Below are 19668 nucleotides of genomic sequence, written 5' to 3' on the forward strand. Positions count from 1 at the left end.
TAAGCCCTTCAAGGCACAGCCCTTCATCTGCTCTGTTCAATTTTTTTTTTTAGATTCTAGAATAATGTGATAGTAAAACCACACACACTGGAAAGTAAGCAATGGGGGAAATTGTGTAGAATCTGAAACTTTTTTTTAACTATGTCTCTAAGTAGTTATCTGTGCATTTTGAATTTTTTAGGTTTGCATGTAAGATTTAAAAGTTCCAAAATGTGGTCATTTTTTTAGGCCATAAAGAACACTTCTTTAAAATTGCAAAGTTGTCCAAAAATGAGTGTTCAGTTGCAGAGCCCCCTTTTAGCAACAAAGGGTTGTAGACGGGCCAGTGGCAGGCTTCCTCGCCAATACAACAGGCCCTGTGTGTTTTCACATACTTGCTGTTTTTGGAGGTGGGGAGAAGGAATTCTGCCAAAGTTGATGCCATGATTGTCAACATTGGTTGTATACCCTGAGTGTGCTCAGGGCTAAAGAAAGCCTAGCTTAGAGAAAGCCAAGGAGCTCTCAGGTTCAGTATTGAATCTCAGACATTTACAGGTGAGTAAGTAAACTCAGCACACATAGCCTGGTTGCCACTCTCTCATTTAATTAGACGATTACATTGTTATAATCCTAGATTTACCCCAGTGGTAGAAATTAATCACTACGTTGTGCTGGTTGGGATGGGGGCTAACTGTGCAGTTACCTTTAAGAGTTAGCAGTCTGCACTGTGAGTGAAAAGTAGAGTAACCGTCTCTGGTTTCTGCAAGAATTATAGAGCTCTGACTGAAAGTGGGCCTTTTGGCTCAGTCAGTGCATATCAGCATCAGATCATTGGTTTGGATGCAGGTTTAAAAATGTAGATGTGTTAAAAAAATTTTTCTTTCCCTACAGATTTTGGGTTTGGAAATTTCTATAAAAGTGGTGAGCCTCTGACCACCTGGTGTGGAAGCCCCCCATATGCAGCCCCGGAAGTCTTTGAAGGGCAGCAGTATGAAGGACCCCAACTGGATATCTGGGTATCTTTTTATTTTATTTACTAGATTAAAATCACCTTTTGGAAATTAAGATTGTAATCACCTCTGAATTTCATTTAGGCCACAAGACAGGCTGTTCCCCTCTGGCTTTATTTTTCTAGACCAAGTCACAAAATGATCTTAAGACCCAATAGTTTTGAAGCCTAGAACCTTGCTTTGTAAAGTCACTTTGAATGCCAGGTTGGCATTAAAGTCACATAGTAGGTGCACATGAAGTCACTGCAAGAAATAATTTAGCTAATCCAAAAAGCTGTCTCTGTTCCTTGCTGAATGTGAGGTGGTTCTTCGTATGCTTGCTCCTGTCCATTCCAATTAGGTGTGCGTGCACGATTGTCAGAAGGTTTTTCCTCTAGCAGTACCTGTCAGGTCAGCTGTGGAGCCCAGTGGAGTGGTGCCTTTATGGCAGTGTATATAGGTCCCCTGCCGACCCACCATCTGCTCTGTTCCTTCTTACCACCAGTGACGGTTGTTGGAGCAGCTCGGTCTTGCGTATTGCAAGTGCCTACTTAGCAGTCTTTCTTCAAATAGTTGTTGTAAATAGTTACCCATTAGTGTTAATTAGTTGAATAGTACTTAGCTGGGGGATCTTCCGATTCCTTCCCCCCCTCTCTCCCCCCCCCACTAGGGCTTTAAGCCCTGTGAGAAGTGCCTGAAGCCTATGCCATGTGGTGATCCGCATGACTCCTGCCTCAGGTGCCTCGGGGAGGGTCATCAGGCAGATAGGTGCAAGATTTGTAGGGGCTTTAAGCCCAGAACAAAGAAGGAGAGAGGCTCTTGCCTGCAGCTCCACCTAATGGAATCTGCACTTTGCCCAGGCCAGCACCGGAGCCAGCAGCGGCAGCCTCGGTGCGCAGTGCACCGGCATCAGTGCAGGAACACCTGGCACCAAGGAAGGACTCCAGTAAGGAGCATCAGCACTGCTGCCCGGCCCTGAGGCCCAGCTCCACATTTCGACACCGTTTATAATCGCCAGTGCCACATAAGAAGGCAGTCGGGCCACTCACTGGCACGGCACACCAGTGAGGTGCATCCTGTGTTGGGACACCCCAAACCTGGCCTGCAAGTCCTGCAGCTGTCGACTCTGACTGTGATGGGGGTTGTTTAGTCCGGTGCGAGTAGACTCTCCGGTGCCGGAGGACTTGGAGGGACATTGGAAGTGGCATGGGATCTGATCGCCATGACGGCTCAATCCCTGGGCCTGCTGGCACATGCCCTGGCATCACCACCTACCACAGCTCTGACAATGATGGCACCGATGACAGCTCTGCCCCCCATCAAACATAGGGGCAAGCCCACAATGATGGGCCATCACGCATCCTCGTCGCAGCACTGTCAGATTCTGCTCCGCTTTGGTCTGCATCTGAGTACTCCTCTGAGTTGGAGGTGGAATCCTATGCCTCCAGGTGGAGCTGGTACCGCTCTAGATCCTGGCCCCGTTCCCAGCAGCACTCAAGAAGCGATGCACCCCAACCAGTGCCAATGGTGTCATGGCCTCCCCAGTGGCAGAGGCAGATGCAGTGGCCCTTTTGGACCCCAGGGGCCTACCATCAGGCCCAGGAGCCGGACTCGAGGGCGACTTTGGTGGCCTTGGGACCCCATCAGACTCAAGGGATCCAGGAGTGCGGGCTGCATCCCTAGAGGAAGACCTGGGGCAATCTGACCCTCAAATGGGAGCTGTTGTCACTCCACCCTTGGTGCAAGGAAGGACACCTATAGCTGATGCACCTGAAACTGCCCTGGTGAGCATCAGGGAACCGGAAGGGAAAGAGGACCCAATCCCTCCCTGGGCATCTTCCTTTGCCTCGCCCGATGAGGTGGTGGCAGGGACGACCACCTCTCTGCCAGCAATGGACACCAGGGCCCATCAGGACCTCCTTCGACGGGTGGCAAAAAAATTTGAACCTACAGGCTGAGGGGGTCACAGAGGATTCAGCCCCAACGGTTGATATTCTGGCTCCTGAGGGGCCCTCTAGGGTGGCCTTTCCTCTTAAGACCACTGTAAATACAACTAAGGTGCTCTGGCAGACTCCGACCTCTATCCCACCAACAGTTAAAGGGGTAGAACACCGATATTTTGTTCCACAGAAGGGGTATGAGCATCTCTTCACCCATCCCCAGCCGGGCACATTAGTGGTGGACGCCATCAATCACACAGAGCAGCAAGGACAGCTGGGTCCCACTCCGAAGACCAAGGAGGCCAAGAAACTGGACCTTTTTTGTCACAAGGCGCTGACATCTGAGCCCCCTTACACTGTCTTTTATACAGACACGGTGCAACTACGCCCACACCCTGCGTTTCTTCCTTTGGTAGTCTCTCAATTCCATATAAATCAGGACATTTTCCTACCTTTGTTCCCAAACTGCATGCCAATACCAGAGATAGCATGCTTCATTCCTTGGATGTGAGACGCGCCCTGGCTTTCTATATTGAGTGCACAAAGCCATTTTGGAAGTCCCTACAGCTCTTCATCACTGTCACAGAGAGGATGAAAGGGCTTCCCATCTCCTCCCAACGCATGTCATCCTCGATCACGTCATGCATCAGAACTTCCTATGACTTGGCCAAGATTCCAGCCCCGACATTGACGATGCAGTCTGCAAGAGCTCAAGCATCGTCTGCCACTTTCCTAGTTCAAGTGCCCATTCAGGATATATGCAGGGCAGCCACATGGTCGTCTAGCCACACCTTCACCTCACATGACGCAATTTCACAACAATCCAGAGATGACGCAGCGTTTGGCAGTGCTGCAATCTATGACCAGATGAACTCTGACCCCTCCTCCAAGAGTATGGCCTTGGTAGTCACCTAATTGGAATGTACATGAGCAAGCACTCGAAGAAAAAATGGTTACCTACCTCTCATAACTGTTCTTCAAGATGTGTTGCTCATGTCCATTCCAAATTCCACCCACCTCCCCTCTGTCGGAGTATTCCAGCAAGAAGGAACTGAGTAGGTGGCGGGTCAGCAGAGATCTGTATACACCGCCATAAAGTTGTCACTTCAGGGGGCTCCACAGCAGACCCAACGGGTACCGCTAGAGGAAAACCTTTCAACAATCGTGCACACGAACACCTAATTGGAATGGACATGAGCAACACATCTCTAAGAACAACACTTATGAGAGGTAGGTAACCATTTTTCCTGAATAGGTTCTTTGCATGAATGTTCCTGCTTCACTGCACTGCTTCCTTCTCCTGCAGGAGTTGACGATGTAAATTGTTGTTGAGTCTGAGTCACTAACACAGAGGGGAGGGAGCTGCCGGCTGCCCTCTCTCTGAGTTGAGAGAGAGAAGCAGCTATGTGTCCCATGCCATTCTGCTGCAGGCAGATTCATATTGTTGAACTGGTGCGTGTGTGTTTCCCTGCTTGCTGCTCTAATGGAAGAGGACAGAGAGAACAACCAAAATCGCATGAAGTGAAAGAGGGAGAAACATGCACTAAGCAGGGTTCTTGGCACTCTTTAATGCACTGTCAAACATGAGACTTTTCATTCTTTGTGTTTAATCTAATTTTAGTGTTCTGGTCTTGATGATGACGTGTTCATATCCTGAACTACCCAGAGATACTGTGCAATTCAGCAGTCTATGCTTTGGCGCCAGAAGCGCAGTACTAATACTACATACATGTGAGAGAGGCAGATTAATTCCTGAGTAAGAGCTCAGTTCACAAATAGGGCAGTGCATAGACATTCACCTTGCAGCTGCTCATTTAAAGAGATCTGTGTTGTTTTCGTAAATAAACACCATCCCCATAAGCACTCTTTTTTTAATGATTAAAGGTTACAGCTTTGCTGAGCCTATTATCCTGTAACTGCCAAATGAACCCATTACTCTCCAACCATGCACAAGGTTCAGAATAATATGAGCGGTGTTTGAACATGAAAAGTGAATTGCAGAGCTTTGGTAAATATTTGTAAAACTGTTTAAGATCTTGGCTTATTAACAAAATCTCCTTGTAAACTAAAAACACCACAGGTGTATTTACATTTTAAAATAAAGCATCTGAAAAGCAGTTTCCTCCTTCACATACCTGCCAAGACCTGAGTTGTTGTGCTACAGTTGACAACTGCTAAAGCAGCTAATGGAAATGGTCTCTGAGTTGGCAGGAGGAAGAAATAATCCTCAACTCAGGTTTTAGCAGATAAACAAAGACATTGATTTTTAATATTTTTAATTTTAAAATCTCAGTATGCTGACACAATTTTGGTGTGTGTTTAGAATGCTTTTCCTGTCTATTGAGGCACCTAGTGCCATGTCTACCCATACAGATTCATATCCCCGGGTCTGGTATAGTCATTTAATTCCGTTCGGCACTACCTTCTTTGGCAAATTTAGCAAGACTGTTTCCACTTACTTTGCCAATTAACACACAGTTTCAGAAATGAATCTGACAATTGGCTTAATGCTGCTGTTCTGGTTGTGTGTGTCTCTTTGCACATTTTATGCAATCTCTCAATGGGCTTTACACACAGCATTGCAGAATCACAGTCATCACAATCCATGCAAACATCAGTGGGTTTTTTCCCTTAAAACTTTGCAAGCCAGTGAACAGGAGAGGTTGAGGTTTGTGTGTTCTGAACAATGGGAATTTGGGGTGGGTTTTTTGTTTGAACATGTTCAGATGTAGTAAAGAGTGTCTTTAAATCTCACTTGAAGTAGCAGCTCATTTTTCATGTATCATACAGTCACCCGTATGGAGCTTTCCACTAGCAGCTGGAGTCCTTCGTCCATTACACACAGCAACTTTACCCTGCTTATCAGCAAAAGGCACTGCAAACCTAGCCATTTTGGGTTAGCTGAGGGTTCTTAAGATTTAGGGGTTTTCAGGTATATGACTCCTTTTTCTTTAACACTGTTTCTTGCAGGATGTAGAATCAATTTTAATTTTTTCAATGATAGCCTGGGGTTTCACTAGTAAATCTCAGAGCAAAGAGTACTTGTGTGCATCTGAAAGGTTAAAGCAGGAATGTTCTCTGTCTTGCAGAGCATGGGTGTAGTTCTTTATGTCCTAGTCTGTGGAGCGTTACCTTTCGATGGACCTACACTCCCTATTCTGAGACAACGGGTTCTGGAAGGAAGGTTCAGGATCCCCTATTTCATGTCAGAAGGTAATGTATTTGGCCTTATGCTTTGGGGATTTTAAGCTCTAATTAAATTAAACTCTTAAACTGCAGATGGTGGACAACGGAGTCATTAATGAGCAATGAATATGATTGTAGATGAAGAGGAGTGTCCCTACTTCTGATTAGAAACAGAAAAAAAATTCACAGATTCAAACACCAAGTAGTTTTCATTCTCCAAGACAACAAAACAAACATTCATTTTAGTTTGGAAAGCAAATGCAGGGAAAACAAAATCATCATTTTAGCGTAACGCAGATTGGGTTTTCCTGTTTTCTTTGACTGCATCTTTTAAACAAAAGCAAAAAAACACCCCAAGAAAAGCCCAACAAACCACATAACCAGCTCATATGCCTGGGTGTCAGTCTTGTATCTTTGGCACACCCAATTGTTGTTGTTGTAAGACTATGAGATCTTTTCCTAGTTTGATTGATCCAGTTGTTGGGTCTTGCTCGGTCGGTCTTGATCATAAACAATGAGGAAATGTTTAATAGCGTAACCCCAGAACCGATGATGCAGGTACTGGCCTGCAGGCCGGGAAGAAGTTGCCAATAGTCTAGTCTAAATTAAAGGGACGCTGTGTTTTGAACATATCAAGTGGCTTCATAAGCGTTAAATGTTGTTGTTTTTTGGGAGATGTTTAGAATTAATGACACCCCTCCCCAGACAGCACATTCTTTAAATAAGTTGATTTTTTTTCTTGGCACGAACTGAAGTCTTTAGCTCAAAAGATTTTAATTTTTTCAGAAAATTTATTTAGCACAAAAATTAGGTAGCAACTAGGACAGTTTCCTGTTGATGTTGCTCTTCATCAGTAGGTGTCAGATTAATACAGTGTGTGCACTGTAGCCTCTTTGCTAGGAGTTTGTAGCATGTTTCCTTTTTTACTTTATTTTTATCCCAACAGAGTGTGAGCACCTGATCAGGAGAATGCTGGTCCTAGACCCATCCAAGAGATTGACAATTGCTCAGATTAAGGAGCATAAATGGATGCTAATAGAAGTTCCTGTGCAGAGACCCATTCTCTATCCACAAGGACAGGAGAACGAGCCTTCCATTGGAGAGTATAATGAGCAGGTTTTGCGGCTGATGCACAGCCTTGGAATAGACCAACAGAAAACTATTGAGGTAAAATAGACCTTCCACAGAGATATAACCTGAGAATGAGCCCATTTACTGTCCTGCTTTATTAAATCTAGATTTTACCTGAGTCTCTCTCATAACATTCTTTTTGTTACTCTTGCAACAAAGTCAAGCTGCTGTTGTATTATCAGTTGCACAGACCCTTGCAAGGGAAGGCAAGTTACAGAAAATATGCTCTAGCTTCTGGAAGGTTTAAGAATCTTGCAGTTCATAACAACTGCTCTAGCCAATTTTGGCCCCGATTCTTTGTAACTGATTAATAAGAGATCAGAGGAATGAGGATGTCTCTAATAACTGGAAAAGTTCTCCTGAATGCGATGGGCTTATCAGTGAGCTGGGCTTCTGTTGTGCAGATACTGCCAGTCATAGCAAAATGTGTGGGGCTTATGTAAAAAGTGGGACCTAGGGGAAAAAAATCACCAAATTAACTTTCATTTGTGCTGGGAATCATAACTGGACCCCCTGGCTCCAGAGGGAAAGGTTAATGAATTCACTCCACGTATCCCAGGGCCTCTAGATCTGGAGGTGGTTCTTTTATTAATTATTGGTTGGTATTTTTATTTGAGTGCATTTGCAAACATTTGGGGTTGCTATTTGTTTTAGTGGATCATAGAGCAAACTGAAATGCCTGTGAATAATTCCTGTGGGACTTTCTGAGGCTGCAAAGCTTGTAAAGTGATAGCTCTGTAAGATCCCCTGTTGGGCTGCAGAAGCTTGACGCTTATAAACCACTTTCCCCCCCCCCCCCCCGAGCTCTGTGTTGACAGTAAAGCTGATTCTTAGGCAGAAAAACAAAGCAAAGGAGCTGTGTTGGTTTCTGCTTCATTAGATTCACAGAGTGTTATTGGGGAAAGCATCATTTGGCATATGGAGAGGGGCAAAATCAGAAGCAAAATAATATGGTTTTATGCTTCTGAAAGGGTGTGGATGTGAAATTCAGAGGAGAGTAAAAGGAAGCATAAGAGCAGCAAGCACTGACTGTCTTTCTCTCTTGGATTCCAAATCATGCCTCTTACCAGAAATAAATGCTCAAAAGACTCCCTCAGGACTCAGCATGATCATTTCCTTAGAATGGCTGGTATTTTTAGTAAGTGTGGAGGCTGCACTATTAACACTTCTTGCCAGAAAGGGCTGAATGTGTGCACAGGCACTCCAGGGATCAATTCCCCAGTGCTGGTGAGGATTTGGAGTAGCCTACCTCTTGTAAGTGAGGTCATGGCGCTTGCTCTCTTCAGATGGCTAAGAGCCAGTCTTAGAGGGCACAGAAAGGCATTTGGGTTACAGACACCAACTATCGCTGGGGATAGGCACACAGTGAGCACTAACTCTGGAAGCAGGCTTCCACATGCAGCTGCAGTGACTTGGTCTTTTTAACTTAACAGAACCATTGAGCCTCAAGAGGCTGACGCTCTCTGCTTTGCCATTCTGGCTTGAAACTTTCTCTCATCTCATTGGTTTCCAGATTGACACTTGCTTGAGACCCCCTCACCCTTTAAGCATTTTGTTTTGTTTTTGATAAAAGTGTGATTTTTCTCCTAGCTCCTTATTTTGTGGTTTTGGAGAATGGAGGGTTGGCTGCATTTAGACACTTGTTTCTCTTTTCAGTCTCTGCAGAACAAGAGTTATAACCACTTTGCTGCTATTTATTACCTGTTAGTGGAGAGACTCAAGTCACATCGGAGTAGCTTCCCTGTGGAGCAGAGACTTGATGCTCGTCAGCGTCGGCCAAGCACCATTGCCGAACAAACAGTTGCCAAGGTAACTCCTAATTCCAGGCAGAGATGGGACTGATCACTGCACAAAATGTTTGTTTCAGAAAGCTCTTGTTCCTAGGTAGCTCTGTGTCAGTGGATCCTTCGCATTCCTGTGTCATCAGAATCCCAAGCTTTTGGGTGTTGCTCTGGGCAGAGTGCTTTGCATTTGTTCTGTTCAGAACCATCGTATGACAAGACAGTTGTTTGTGACTCATCCTGTTGAGAGTTGTGGGTCTTGTCAAATCATGTGAGACAGTAGGTACCAATTGTCTGTATGTCTGCCTAAGCAATGGGATGAGAACCCTTGGAAACTGGCCAATTCCCAAGTGGCTGGCTAATTTTCCTATTTCATTTTGTGAGCACTAGGGTCACTGTGCTTGGAGAGGGCATGTGCTCACTGAGAAGCCAGACTGGATCAGAACTACTACCTGCAATGAATCATCCCAGCTTCATGGTCTGTGCACACACACCGAGTTGTCCTTCTTGATGAAGGATCTTGCCTCCCATCTCAGGTGAACAAAGCAGAGGCTGTTGGCTCAGAGCAGCAGCAAATTGGACATGGCCTGACTTTGCATTCTGAGGCTGAAGCTAACAAAGATGATTTCACTTGTCCTCGGGGACAGGGAGTTTCATCGTTAAGCCCCAGTTCATTGCTTGATTAGTTCTGTTTCACCCTCAACATCCCTGGACAGCTTTTAGGGGGCATACAAATGAAAAGTGTGCTGTTGCACAACTTTAATGGAATGTTTCTGCTTTTCTGAGGATTTGGCATTCTTTGCTGTCAGTAACTGATATTTGTCTTTCTCCATCAACTCAGTTGTGCTGCAGACTTCTCTGTGCTCCAAGTACCTTGAATGTAATCTGCAAATGAGCAGCTGAACTTCTTACAGGGGATTATTTAGAGATGAGTGAAAGGAATTTGTGTTAGGATGGAGGCTGATGGTCAGCACACTCTGTTCGGTGTTCTTACACACACGATCTCTCAGGACCCTTTGAAAATTAACCCTAACTTTCCCCACTGCTTTTCTTGAGCTATACATTATATTTGCACTTAAGTCTGGAGAAGAAATGAGGTCATTCCCAAGACAAATCTTTAGGGTTGGTCTGTCTGACCTAGTTATCTAAGGTATCTATTCATTGTGATATCTAAGCAGCATGAGGATCTCCTGAGATGCATGTGGTCAGGAGTCTCATTTTGCTAGCAATCCCGTAGCACAGGTAGCTGAGTACTGTAAATAACTCCTTTGAGGTTTTCCAGCACCTTTGTATGAGTAGACCAGTATGACCACTAACTAATTGATTTGAGTCTCAAAGATGTCACATGCATTTTTATCAACACTCACAAGAACAGCATCTCAGTGCTTACTGCTCAGACACTGACCTCTACATTCCAGGAGGCTATCTACTCAGTATCTTCTTCAGTTATGCATCCAAAACTGATGGATTCAGTACAGGCTCTGGGGCACTCTTGCCATTTGTCACTGTATTCCCTAGTTACTGTCTCGAAACAGAAAGGTTATGTAAGGTTTATCATATTTTGTTCCAATAATTCCCTTAGAGTTCCTTTTACATGATCTCCTGTTGTTTCATTAAAGTGCAAAAATATTACCTGGATTCTAATTTCCATTAATGCCTAACTGAAAACATGAGATGCATGGCCCTCTTAAAATAATTGGCCTAAGATGACTCATACAGTTAAGTTTTAATGGTATTGAATATATATATTGTGTCAAGTTGCTGGTCCCTTCTGTACGCTGTGTGCTGATGTGTCTGCGTCTAGGCTCCCAGGCTTCTTGCATTACTCTTTTCCAGGAGGAATCAGAACAGTGATGGTGCTCTGGGGGCTAATTGTAAGACATTTTGTTTGTTTTGCATTCTCCTGAAGTGGAAGGCAGAATCTGTATCTGCTCTGAAAACACAGATCAGACACCGCTAACCCAAACGGACACATTTATAAATCACGTGATGGTTTGAAAGTCATTCAGGCTGTTGAGGAGATCTCAGAGACACAAATGATTGATGCTCGCTGTGTCTATGCTAGGGAATTTCACTAATATTCCCACCAATGCTACCACTTGTTCAGCTGTAGATAGGGGAGCCCTGGGGTAGAAAAGGCTGTGCAGGCTTTCTAGCCTTTTGACGACCCTGTCAACATGTTGATAGTAAAATATCAGAAGCTACTAGAGCCTTGTTTACAGTTGGGATCCCCATTATCTCTGAGTCTGATTACAAAAACAAAGTTCCATACAAAAATATTAACCACTTTATTTGGTTGCTCAGCCCACGCAGGTGTAGTTATGTGATCATTCTGAGTCTGTGTTACACATGGAAGCACATAACCAGGCCTGACTATGATGATGATTGTGGCACAAATTTTTTTTCCCCCCAGACCTGGCTGACTACGGGAGAGCTGCTTCTAGTCATTGTCCGTTAGGGACAGTGGAGGAATTTAGTCCACATAGCTGTGATGCTGCTTTGAGGTGCCCTCTCATTTCAGTGTGTTGCAACATGGTATGCCCAGTTCTCATGAAAAGTAACCCTCAGTTGCTTACTAAGGCAGAATATGTTACCTTAGATCAGGTAATGTGCTTAAATTCAGTTCTCATCCATGGCATTCGGTACACCCCATGAGTCACACCAATCTCAGCCATAGCATTAGTCCCATTATAAGAGAATGCCCCCCTTTGATTGTGCCATTTGTCTGAGGATTTTAAGGGGGGTGGGGGGGGAATTCTGGCCCCAATCAATGGCAGTTGACTTGAGTGCACCCAGAATTTCACCCCAGATACTTGGAGAAGTTGTTTCTTTTATCTCTTCCAGGCTGGACTCCGTGAATTTCCCACCCAAAATTGCATACTCCCACATAGATCTTATTTTAAATTATTTTAGGAACAAATTCCATTATAAAAAAAAATCTGGTCAACCTGTAAACTGTGAGGCATCAGCTGAGACAGTGGAGACTGCCAGAGAAAAAAAAGAAAAATCACAGAATAACCCCTTCATGTCTTTAGTATGAAGCAGTCCTCTGTTTTATTACTACAGTTACCTAATGTTTATATAGGTGCAATGTCTTGGGCAGAAAGGTAGTCTCTGTCCTCTTTATCCTTATTATATTCAATTTTATGCAGCATTATAATATACATCAGTGCAATTTGATTTTCACAGACAGGTTGTGTGGACCCTCAGCTCTTTTGTTCCATGCCATTTTCATGTAACTGTCAGTTTCGCGATTTCACCACATTTGCCTGGAGTTTGGTGCCCCTTGGCTTTCAATACTATGTTTTCCAGGAGATAATTCCTGTCTAAAGGTGCCTGACTTCACAGCTGAATCCTTCCCATTCCTTTCTATGTCTTGTTCCATAGGGGGTCAGAGGGTGGGATGATCTTTAGACAGTCACAAACAGCTTAAAATAGCCATTTGCCTCATTTTAACACAGATTTCTTATACAAATAAACCTTTTTAAACGAGACTTTAAAACGTTTATCAGTTCATGACAGAGGAAGGGAACCATGAAAAGGATTTGTGGAACATGGAAAGCATGAGCAGTTTGGAGCATCTGCAGATTCCAAGCAATTTTCTTCTGCCATCTTTGAAGAGATGTTGTTTGTTCAGAAATGTAAATCTTTCTATTTACTAAATGAACTCTGAAGTCTAAGCCTGCAAGGCTATGTTTCTGTATGAAGAACTAGGCAGTAAATCTCACCCACTACCTTTGAGCAGGATTATGTTTTTAATGTTAATGGCACTTGTATGCCAATGACCTTGAAGGAATTTAGCTCAAGCACGTCTCTCCCTTTATCCAACATGACAAAAGCCTGACTAATACCAAGGCTTCCTCCTTATCATGCAGCGATAAGCAGAAATATCTACACTCCTCAGGGGAGCCCTGATACACTACCAGGTTTTGTATTTGCAATTATCTTTGTATTTTCATTGTTCATGATTCCTCTTTTGCCCTAAGACTGTTTGGTTTTATTATATCTCATAGACACAAGTTGCAGTGCCCCCAGTGAACCTGCGTTCACAGAATGTAAGATTGCTGAGGTCTCCGGGTCTCCCACCAGCTCCAGAAGCCTTCTCCTTTCCCACATCCAGCTGCCATGTCGAGTCAGCATTCATGGAGGAAGAGAGAGTCGATACCCCAAAGGTACATCTTATAAATTACCCATCTTTCAATGTCACTAAAGCTTTGGGGGGGTTGGTCTGTTAAATTATTGCCTGAAAGTAGCATTTGATACCCAAATGATCTGCACCTTTTCATTAGTTAATTGAAAGACCAGCACCTTGGCCTTTAGGGCATGTCTGTTTTCTAGTACAGAACCCCTAAGAGAACAGGGCCAGATTCTCAGCTTTTAGAAGGTGGTGTCACTCCACTGACTTTATTGGATCAACCCTGATTCCTGCCAGCTGGGCTTACTGAAAGTTGTATAGTCTTGAGTGGGATAACCCTCCCTCTGCCCTCTCCAATATATCTACTCTCCCTATTTGCCTCTCTGAGGCATTTAAAAGCAAAACTTATTCATCCTATCTTTGTATGGATGATTTGGGGAAGACTGATTAGTCGGAGGATAGATAAGGCAGTCAGAGTGCATGATGAATTCCTTTATCAGATGTTACCTCCACATGTAGTATAAATGTGCATATGTCACACATACATACCCATACCAGATATATGTATGTGAGAAACGTGACCAATTCTAGAGACAAGATACAGGAATCATCATGTACCTTTGACAGTTTTACCTGTCCTGTGTCTTTTAATCTGGCTCTCAGGGGTTTTAGTCTCACATTCAAAGCCCAGTGCGTTGCCATGCTTTGTTTGTTTGTTTTTGTTTTTAAACAAATCAATCTCCATAGATTTTTTTTTTCTTTTTTCCCCCCTCCACAAAAGTAAAAATTGCCCTGAGGACAGTTGCTCAGGCAGGCGTTTTGCTTGTGCAGTTGACTTGTGCATAGATGTATCTTTCTCTCCAGCTTCACACAGTGTAAAAATGGGCAATTGGATGCTGCTCAAACTTCCCAAAAACCCACTGTTGTGCAGAGTCCAACATGGGAAACTTTTAGTTGAAAGTGAGGTGTTTGTTGTTTTTTTTTTTTATTTTTTTTTCCCCAGAAATGTAGATATTTGAGAACATGGAGCCTTAACCATAAGCTTGCATTACCAGCTAAAGCTATTAGAATTTCACTCTTCTCCCTGCCTTATGAAATACAGGAAAATTGGCAGACACAGGCACTTCAGTTTAAATTGAGTATTTATTAATTTTTTACTGTAGTCCATTTCTTTAACAGTAAATAGCCAGCAGGGACATTCATACTGACAGCAAGTATTAGCAAACTGCTGTGTCTCAACGGGATTACAGCTGATCCTCTCAGCAAGGCCATTTCTATAACTAGAATTGTATATAACATCTGCTCTGGAGACCATTTAATGGGTTTTGTTTCCTGCAATCGGACTGGAAGATTGTGTAGGCTGCCTGCACCTCCACAGTTAAGATTTAACTCAACTCTGCTAATAGGGTTTGACAACTCCACAGCTATACAAGTGTACAGTTAAAGCTTAACTCTCTGAAGGGAGCAACAGCAAGTTTGATGTATTTTGCCATCAAACTGTGTGTCTGTAGCAATACTTTATAGGGAGGCAGAAAGATCTGGACTGGCAGCATGGAGAAAACTCGAGTTTGTCATCAGACTGAATTGTTCAAAAATGTGTTTGTTCACACACTAACATTGGCATTCGCATGTTTGTTACCACATTATAATTTTAATCTTGGCATTTTATATGTTGATTCAAACCATGTTTTTTAGTCCCTACTTGCCATTCTGAAGGATTTCTTACTTGTTGATGGTTAGATGTTGACAGTAGTACTTTGGACCTTTTTCACGTCACTGATTTGACTAGCTCTGTGTGTGTGGTCCCTTTGCAGAGGAAAAGCTATGGATTCACTTTAAAGCAAATGGCCATCAAATCACAAGATTTAAAAGAAGCAGCCTTTGAAAATGAAAATCTCTCTTGCATCACCCTTCAGGTTTTTTGGTTTTTTAAATAAATGCAGCTTGAACAGAATAGACCAGCACACAGAGTACTTTATACTGCGGAGTCAGAACACACTGACCTGAGAATATTGCAATGGCTAGATATTACAGTCCATGTCCACCGGAGGTTCTCAAACTGTGGTCCATATGCCTCTGGTGGTCTGCAAAGAAATGACTGGCCATGTGGTGTTGGCTCTCCTCATCCATTTCAGCTGCTAAATTGCAATACAAGACAGCAAATATGTTAAATATTTTCCATGTAAGAAACTATTATTGCTACAGGGATATTAAGTGGAAGAAGCGGAGTTTTTACCTTGAAAAGGCAGAAGTGCCAGTGACTGCACAAAATCCACTATAGGGATAGATGGTAGCATAAAATCTATGTATAGCTGGTCCACAGAATCACACATAGGAAGGGAGGTGTCTGTGAGATACTCCTAAAATGTGATCCACATTATGGAAAGAAAATAATTGTCTTAAAATATCAGACGACAGATCCAGAGCTGTTCTTTGTAAATACCAACACATTATACAACAAGCACAAACTATGTATAGGTTTCAGAGTAGCAGCCGTGTTAGTCTGTATTCGCAAAAAGAAAAGGAGTACTTGTGGCACCTTAGAGACTAACAAATCAAATGCATCCGATGAAGTGAGCTGTAGCTCACGAAAGCTTATGCTCTAATAAATTTGTTAGTCTCTAAGGTGCCACAAGTACTCCTTTTCTTTTTGCGAATACAGACCAACACGGCTGCTACTCTGAAACCTGGACCCTAACTTGTTTCTCTAGGAGAATCTGAATCTAGATCTCCAGCTTTTTGTTTTGGGATTTTTTTGCATTATCTTACTTTGGTGGCTCAGTTTTTGTCCCATGTGGAGTTGGAAAAGCTTGAGGTGTTAAAGAAGGCCATAGAAAGCCATTTTCAGTATTCAAATCTTGTTCTGTAAGCACTCTTATAACAATGGAAGTTTAGCTACTATTTTCTTTCAATAGATTCAGAAATGTATGAAGTGATAGTCAGAAAATTACTTGGTAAATATTGAACTTTCTTGTTCTACAGATCTACTCCCTTTATTCTGAGTTATATCAGCTGACTTTAAAATAAATTGGCACTGTTTTTGTTGCTTCTGCTGCAGCACCATAGCTAACTCAGCTAACAGAAGGCAAACTGATTTCTCTTCTGGCTTGTCCAGTGGCAGTAGAATGGTTAACTAAGTGTCCATTGCAGAATCTTTACTTTTGATGATGCATTAGCTAGGGGGGAAAACTGCTTAACTCTCAGATCCCAGACTGAGTTGGTAGGGCTGAGATATGAAATGCCATCATTTTATTTGCAAACAGACCAAGTTTCTCAGTCATTGAGAGGAACGTGAAGCTCACCATGCCATTTTACAGTGCTGCTTCTCCTGGTGTGAAAACCAGCTGAATTCAGGAAAAGCTCTTTAAAACTCTCTTATTCCGTGCCTGACTCGTAACATCAAATCTCATCTATAGCCCTGTGTTAACAAATAAGCTGCCAGAGTCTTCCCAATGATTTGCACTCATCAGTTTGGTACTGGTGTATCCTTGGTTTTGTTCTCTATCCTGATGACAGCATAACAAACATTAAATCCTTATTTATTAAACACATGGGGGGGGGGACAACAAATAGGCACTGCTTGACAGCAAATAGGATGGAGTTTTCAATTGTGTTAGCTCATTTGAGTTAGTGTAATGTAATTGAAAAGCCCTCTTATTGTTCTTTAAGATGCTATTCACCTGAAACTGGGTGGATAACCATCGATTTTTTTAAAATAAAAAAATTTGGATTTGTTTAATATTTTTTTAAACCTGATTAAAATGAAATCTGATTTTAATACAAAATATGTTCAGGCCTAAACTACTTCTCTTAAAAGGGTTAAATAAAAAAATGTGCTGAATCCATGAGCCTCTATCAAAACCTGGGATCTAAAGGCTGCTTTTCTATATAAGGAAAGTATTCGGGGAGGGGGGGGCCTTAATTTGAGATCAAGCTTTATAAATAGGGCACAATAGGTCAAGCTAAGTAATTTAAGAGACTGTCATTTTCAGGAGACTTTGGCAAGTAGGCAATTTAAGTTTCAGTCACTTTCACTTAGGCATATTTGAAAACTTGCCCAGGCTGATCTGAAATAATCAGTTTAATTCACTCACTAGTTAATCTCTGTTTAACAAATTGTTTAGTTGAAAATGTGAAACATGTTTTGATAAGAGAAGTTTAATTATCCAAAACATTTGAGGTAGTTTTGTTTAATAACAAACTTTATATGCTGTTTTGTGTGTTTAATTAAATTCCAGTTCCCATCCTAATGCAGCTTGACGCAAATGATGAGCAAAAAGATAATTATCTAGTAAATAAGCAATAAATCATTCACCGTTTTCAAACGTATCTAAATGTACAATTGATAAGAATGTGAAAATAAACTATATAATTGCTTAAATAAATATACATAGTTATAGTCTAGTTTTAGATAGCAAAAATATGCATCAAATATAGTGTAAAGAACATAAGAACAGCCACACTGGGTCAGACCAAAGGTCCATCCAGCCCAGTATCCTGTCTACCAACAGTGGCCAATGCCAGGTGCCCCAGAGGGAGTGAACCTAGCAAGTAATGATCAAGTGATCTCTCTCCTGCCATCCATCTCCATCCTCTGGCAAACAGAGGCTAGGGACACCATTCCTTACCCATCCTGGTTCATGGCCATTAATGGACTTAACCTCCATGAATTGATCCACTTCTCTTTTAATCCTGTTATAGTCCTAGCCTTCACGACCTTCTCAGGCAAGGAGTTCCACAGTTGACTCTATTTAATTGTTAATCAACATGTTTTAATGGTTATATCAATCAGTGAGAACGTGCCTCTTTAAAAATACCTGAAGTACAAATGGAAAAGTTTATTAAAATCAGTGATTTAAATTGAGACTTGCCTCTTGATGATTTAGCTAGCTGATTTAAATCAGTCCACCCTGGGCTGAAGATATTTAGCTGGCCATGTTGTAGCTAGAGAGGTAGCCAAGGCTACAAGGAGCTAGCTAATGTGCTTTCTTGTTAGCCTGGATCCTACATAAGCATTGAGATCTTTTCAGTTTTGGTCAGCTACTCAGTTGAAAGCCACAAACTTTACCTGTCAAGATAGGGCCGTAGGGCCCAGCATTTTGCCTTCAGTGCAGATTTAACTGCTGGAGGTTGTGTGTTAGTAATGTATCTAGCAAGGCCTCAGGTGTCACTAATGCTTTTCTGTTTTGTGGTTGATTTATCTATCATGCATCCTCTACCCCTGTAAAAACAGTGGCAAGAATCAGTTGCATCCTGGCATTTGACATTGCTATCTGACTCCTCAGAGGCCCCTCTACTCGCGGTTAAACTCGGGGAGAAGGCACATACAGACTGGTCATTTGTTATCTTTTCTCTTGTGTTTAATAACTAGGAAGTTATGCTAGTTTTACAGAATGGCCAACTGAATTCCAGTGTGTAGTGGGAACGTCTGCACTGTGCTAATGTTGCTTAGCTCAGGACCATGTGCAAAACTTTCATTCAAGTTCTGTTACTGTCACAAAATTACACTAGTTCAGTATTAAATTGCACCAGCGGGGTGTGCATACAAAAGCCCCTTCTTGTAATGCAGTCACCTATTACACTCTTCAGTCAGGACTGGGGAGAGACACTAACGATCCCTGTATTTAAAAAAAGCAACCCATGAAATCAGTCTCTGGCGATGATGGCCCTTATAGTTAGAGCTATGCACTGCCATGCCAGAAAACAGTCCCAGTCTCATTCGTTGGGTCAGCAGGAGCACCTCATATCACTCAGTGATCTCCAAATGACTAAGGAGCAGCTCTGATGGACTTCAGAGGGCATCCTGCCCTGTCCATGATCAGAAAGAAGGTGCTCACAACTTGGTGGCTTGCAGGAATGGTGTGAAGGAGAGTACAGGGATTCCACAGATTCAGAAATAACTTGTTTGTGGCATCAAGCTGCTTACTCAAGTGGGTTTTAAAACAGGTTGAAAATATTATGCAGGAAACTCAAGAGTTTATGAACAGGGGGAAGTTTAAGAATTAAATTGCAAAAGATATCAGGAAGTGTCCAGAATAAAACTGAATCCAAATTTACTCTAGGTAAAGCCTGAATGCATTCTTCCCCTTCTAAGTTTATCCTTAAAAATATCTATCATTTAGCATCGTGCAGCTGTGGAGGTGATGAACAGACAACTCCAGCTATCCATGAGTATCACCCCAAAACGTGACTCAGCTTCTACACAAGCAGGACTGGATAAACTAGAGAATTTCAGTTTTACCCTGAAGTCTCCTTTCTATAGTCCAGGAAGCATGGAAATTAAGTGACTTTCTCAGAAACATACACAGATCTCTTTTAGTCCACCAGGCAGTCATTTCTCATCTGGAGGGCTTTGTGGATCCTCCATCTGGGCATAGCTGAATGCCTGCCCCTTCCCTGGGTCTGGTAATCTGGTTTATGCGGTGCTCCCCACTCTAACCCTTATCCAGGTATAGACATTACATTCCCGGACTAGGTAGTGAAAACTACTGGATTTTCACTAGAAAGCAAAGTCCACAGAGATGTGT

The 19668-nt window shown here is 42.6% G+C and overlaps 1 protein-coding gene across 6 annotated transcripts in view; it reads left to right on the forward strand.

Moving 5' to 3' along the window:
* Positions 1–19668, forward strand: part of SIK2 (salt inducible kinase 2) — a 116823-nt gene that overhangs the window by 84266 nt on the left and 12889 nt on the right. For 5 of the 6 annotated variants that reach the window (XM_038380776.2, XM_043501000.1, XM_043501002.1 and 2 more), the window contains 5 exons: positions 871–995; positions 5998–6121; positions 7041–7261; positions 8882–9034; positions 13020–13178. In XM_038380776.2, the coding sequence (XP_038236704.1) occupies positions 871–995; positions 5998–6121; positions 7041–7261; positions 8882–9034; positions 13020–13178 (782 nt within the window). The remainder of the gene's footprint in view (positions 1–870; positions 996–5997; positions 6122–7040; positions 7262–8881; positions 9035–13019; positions 13179–19668) is intronic. The other variant, XM_043501001.1, reaches the window with a different exon arrangement.

The sequence above is a fragment of the Dermochelys coriacea genome, chromosome 22 (assembly GCF_009764565.3).
Source record: "Dermochelys coriacea isolate rDerCor1 chromosome 22, rDerCor1.pri.v4, whole genome shotgun sequence".
NCBI lineage: Eukaryota > Metazoa > Chordata > Testudines > Dermochelyidae > Dermochelys > Dermochelys coriacea.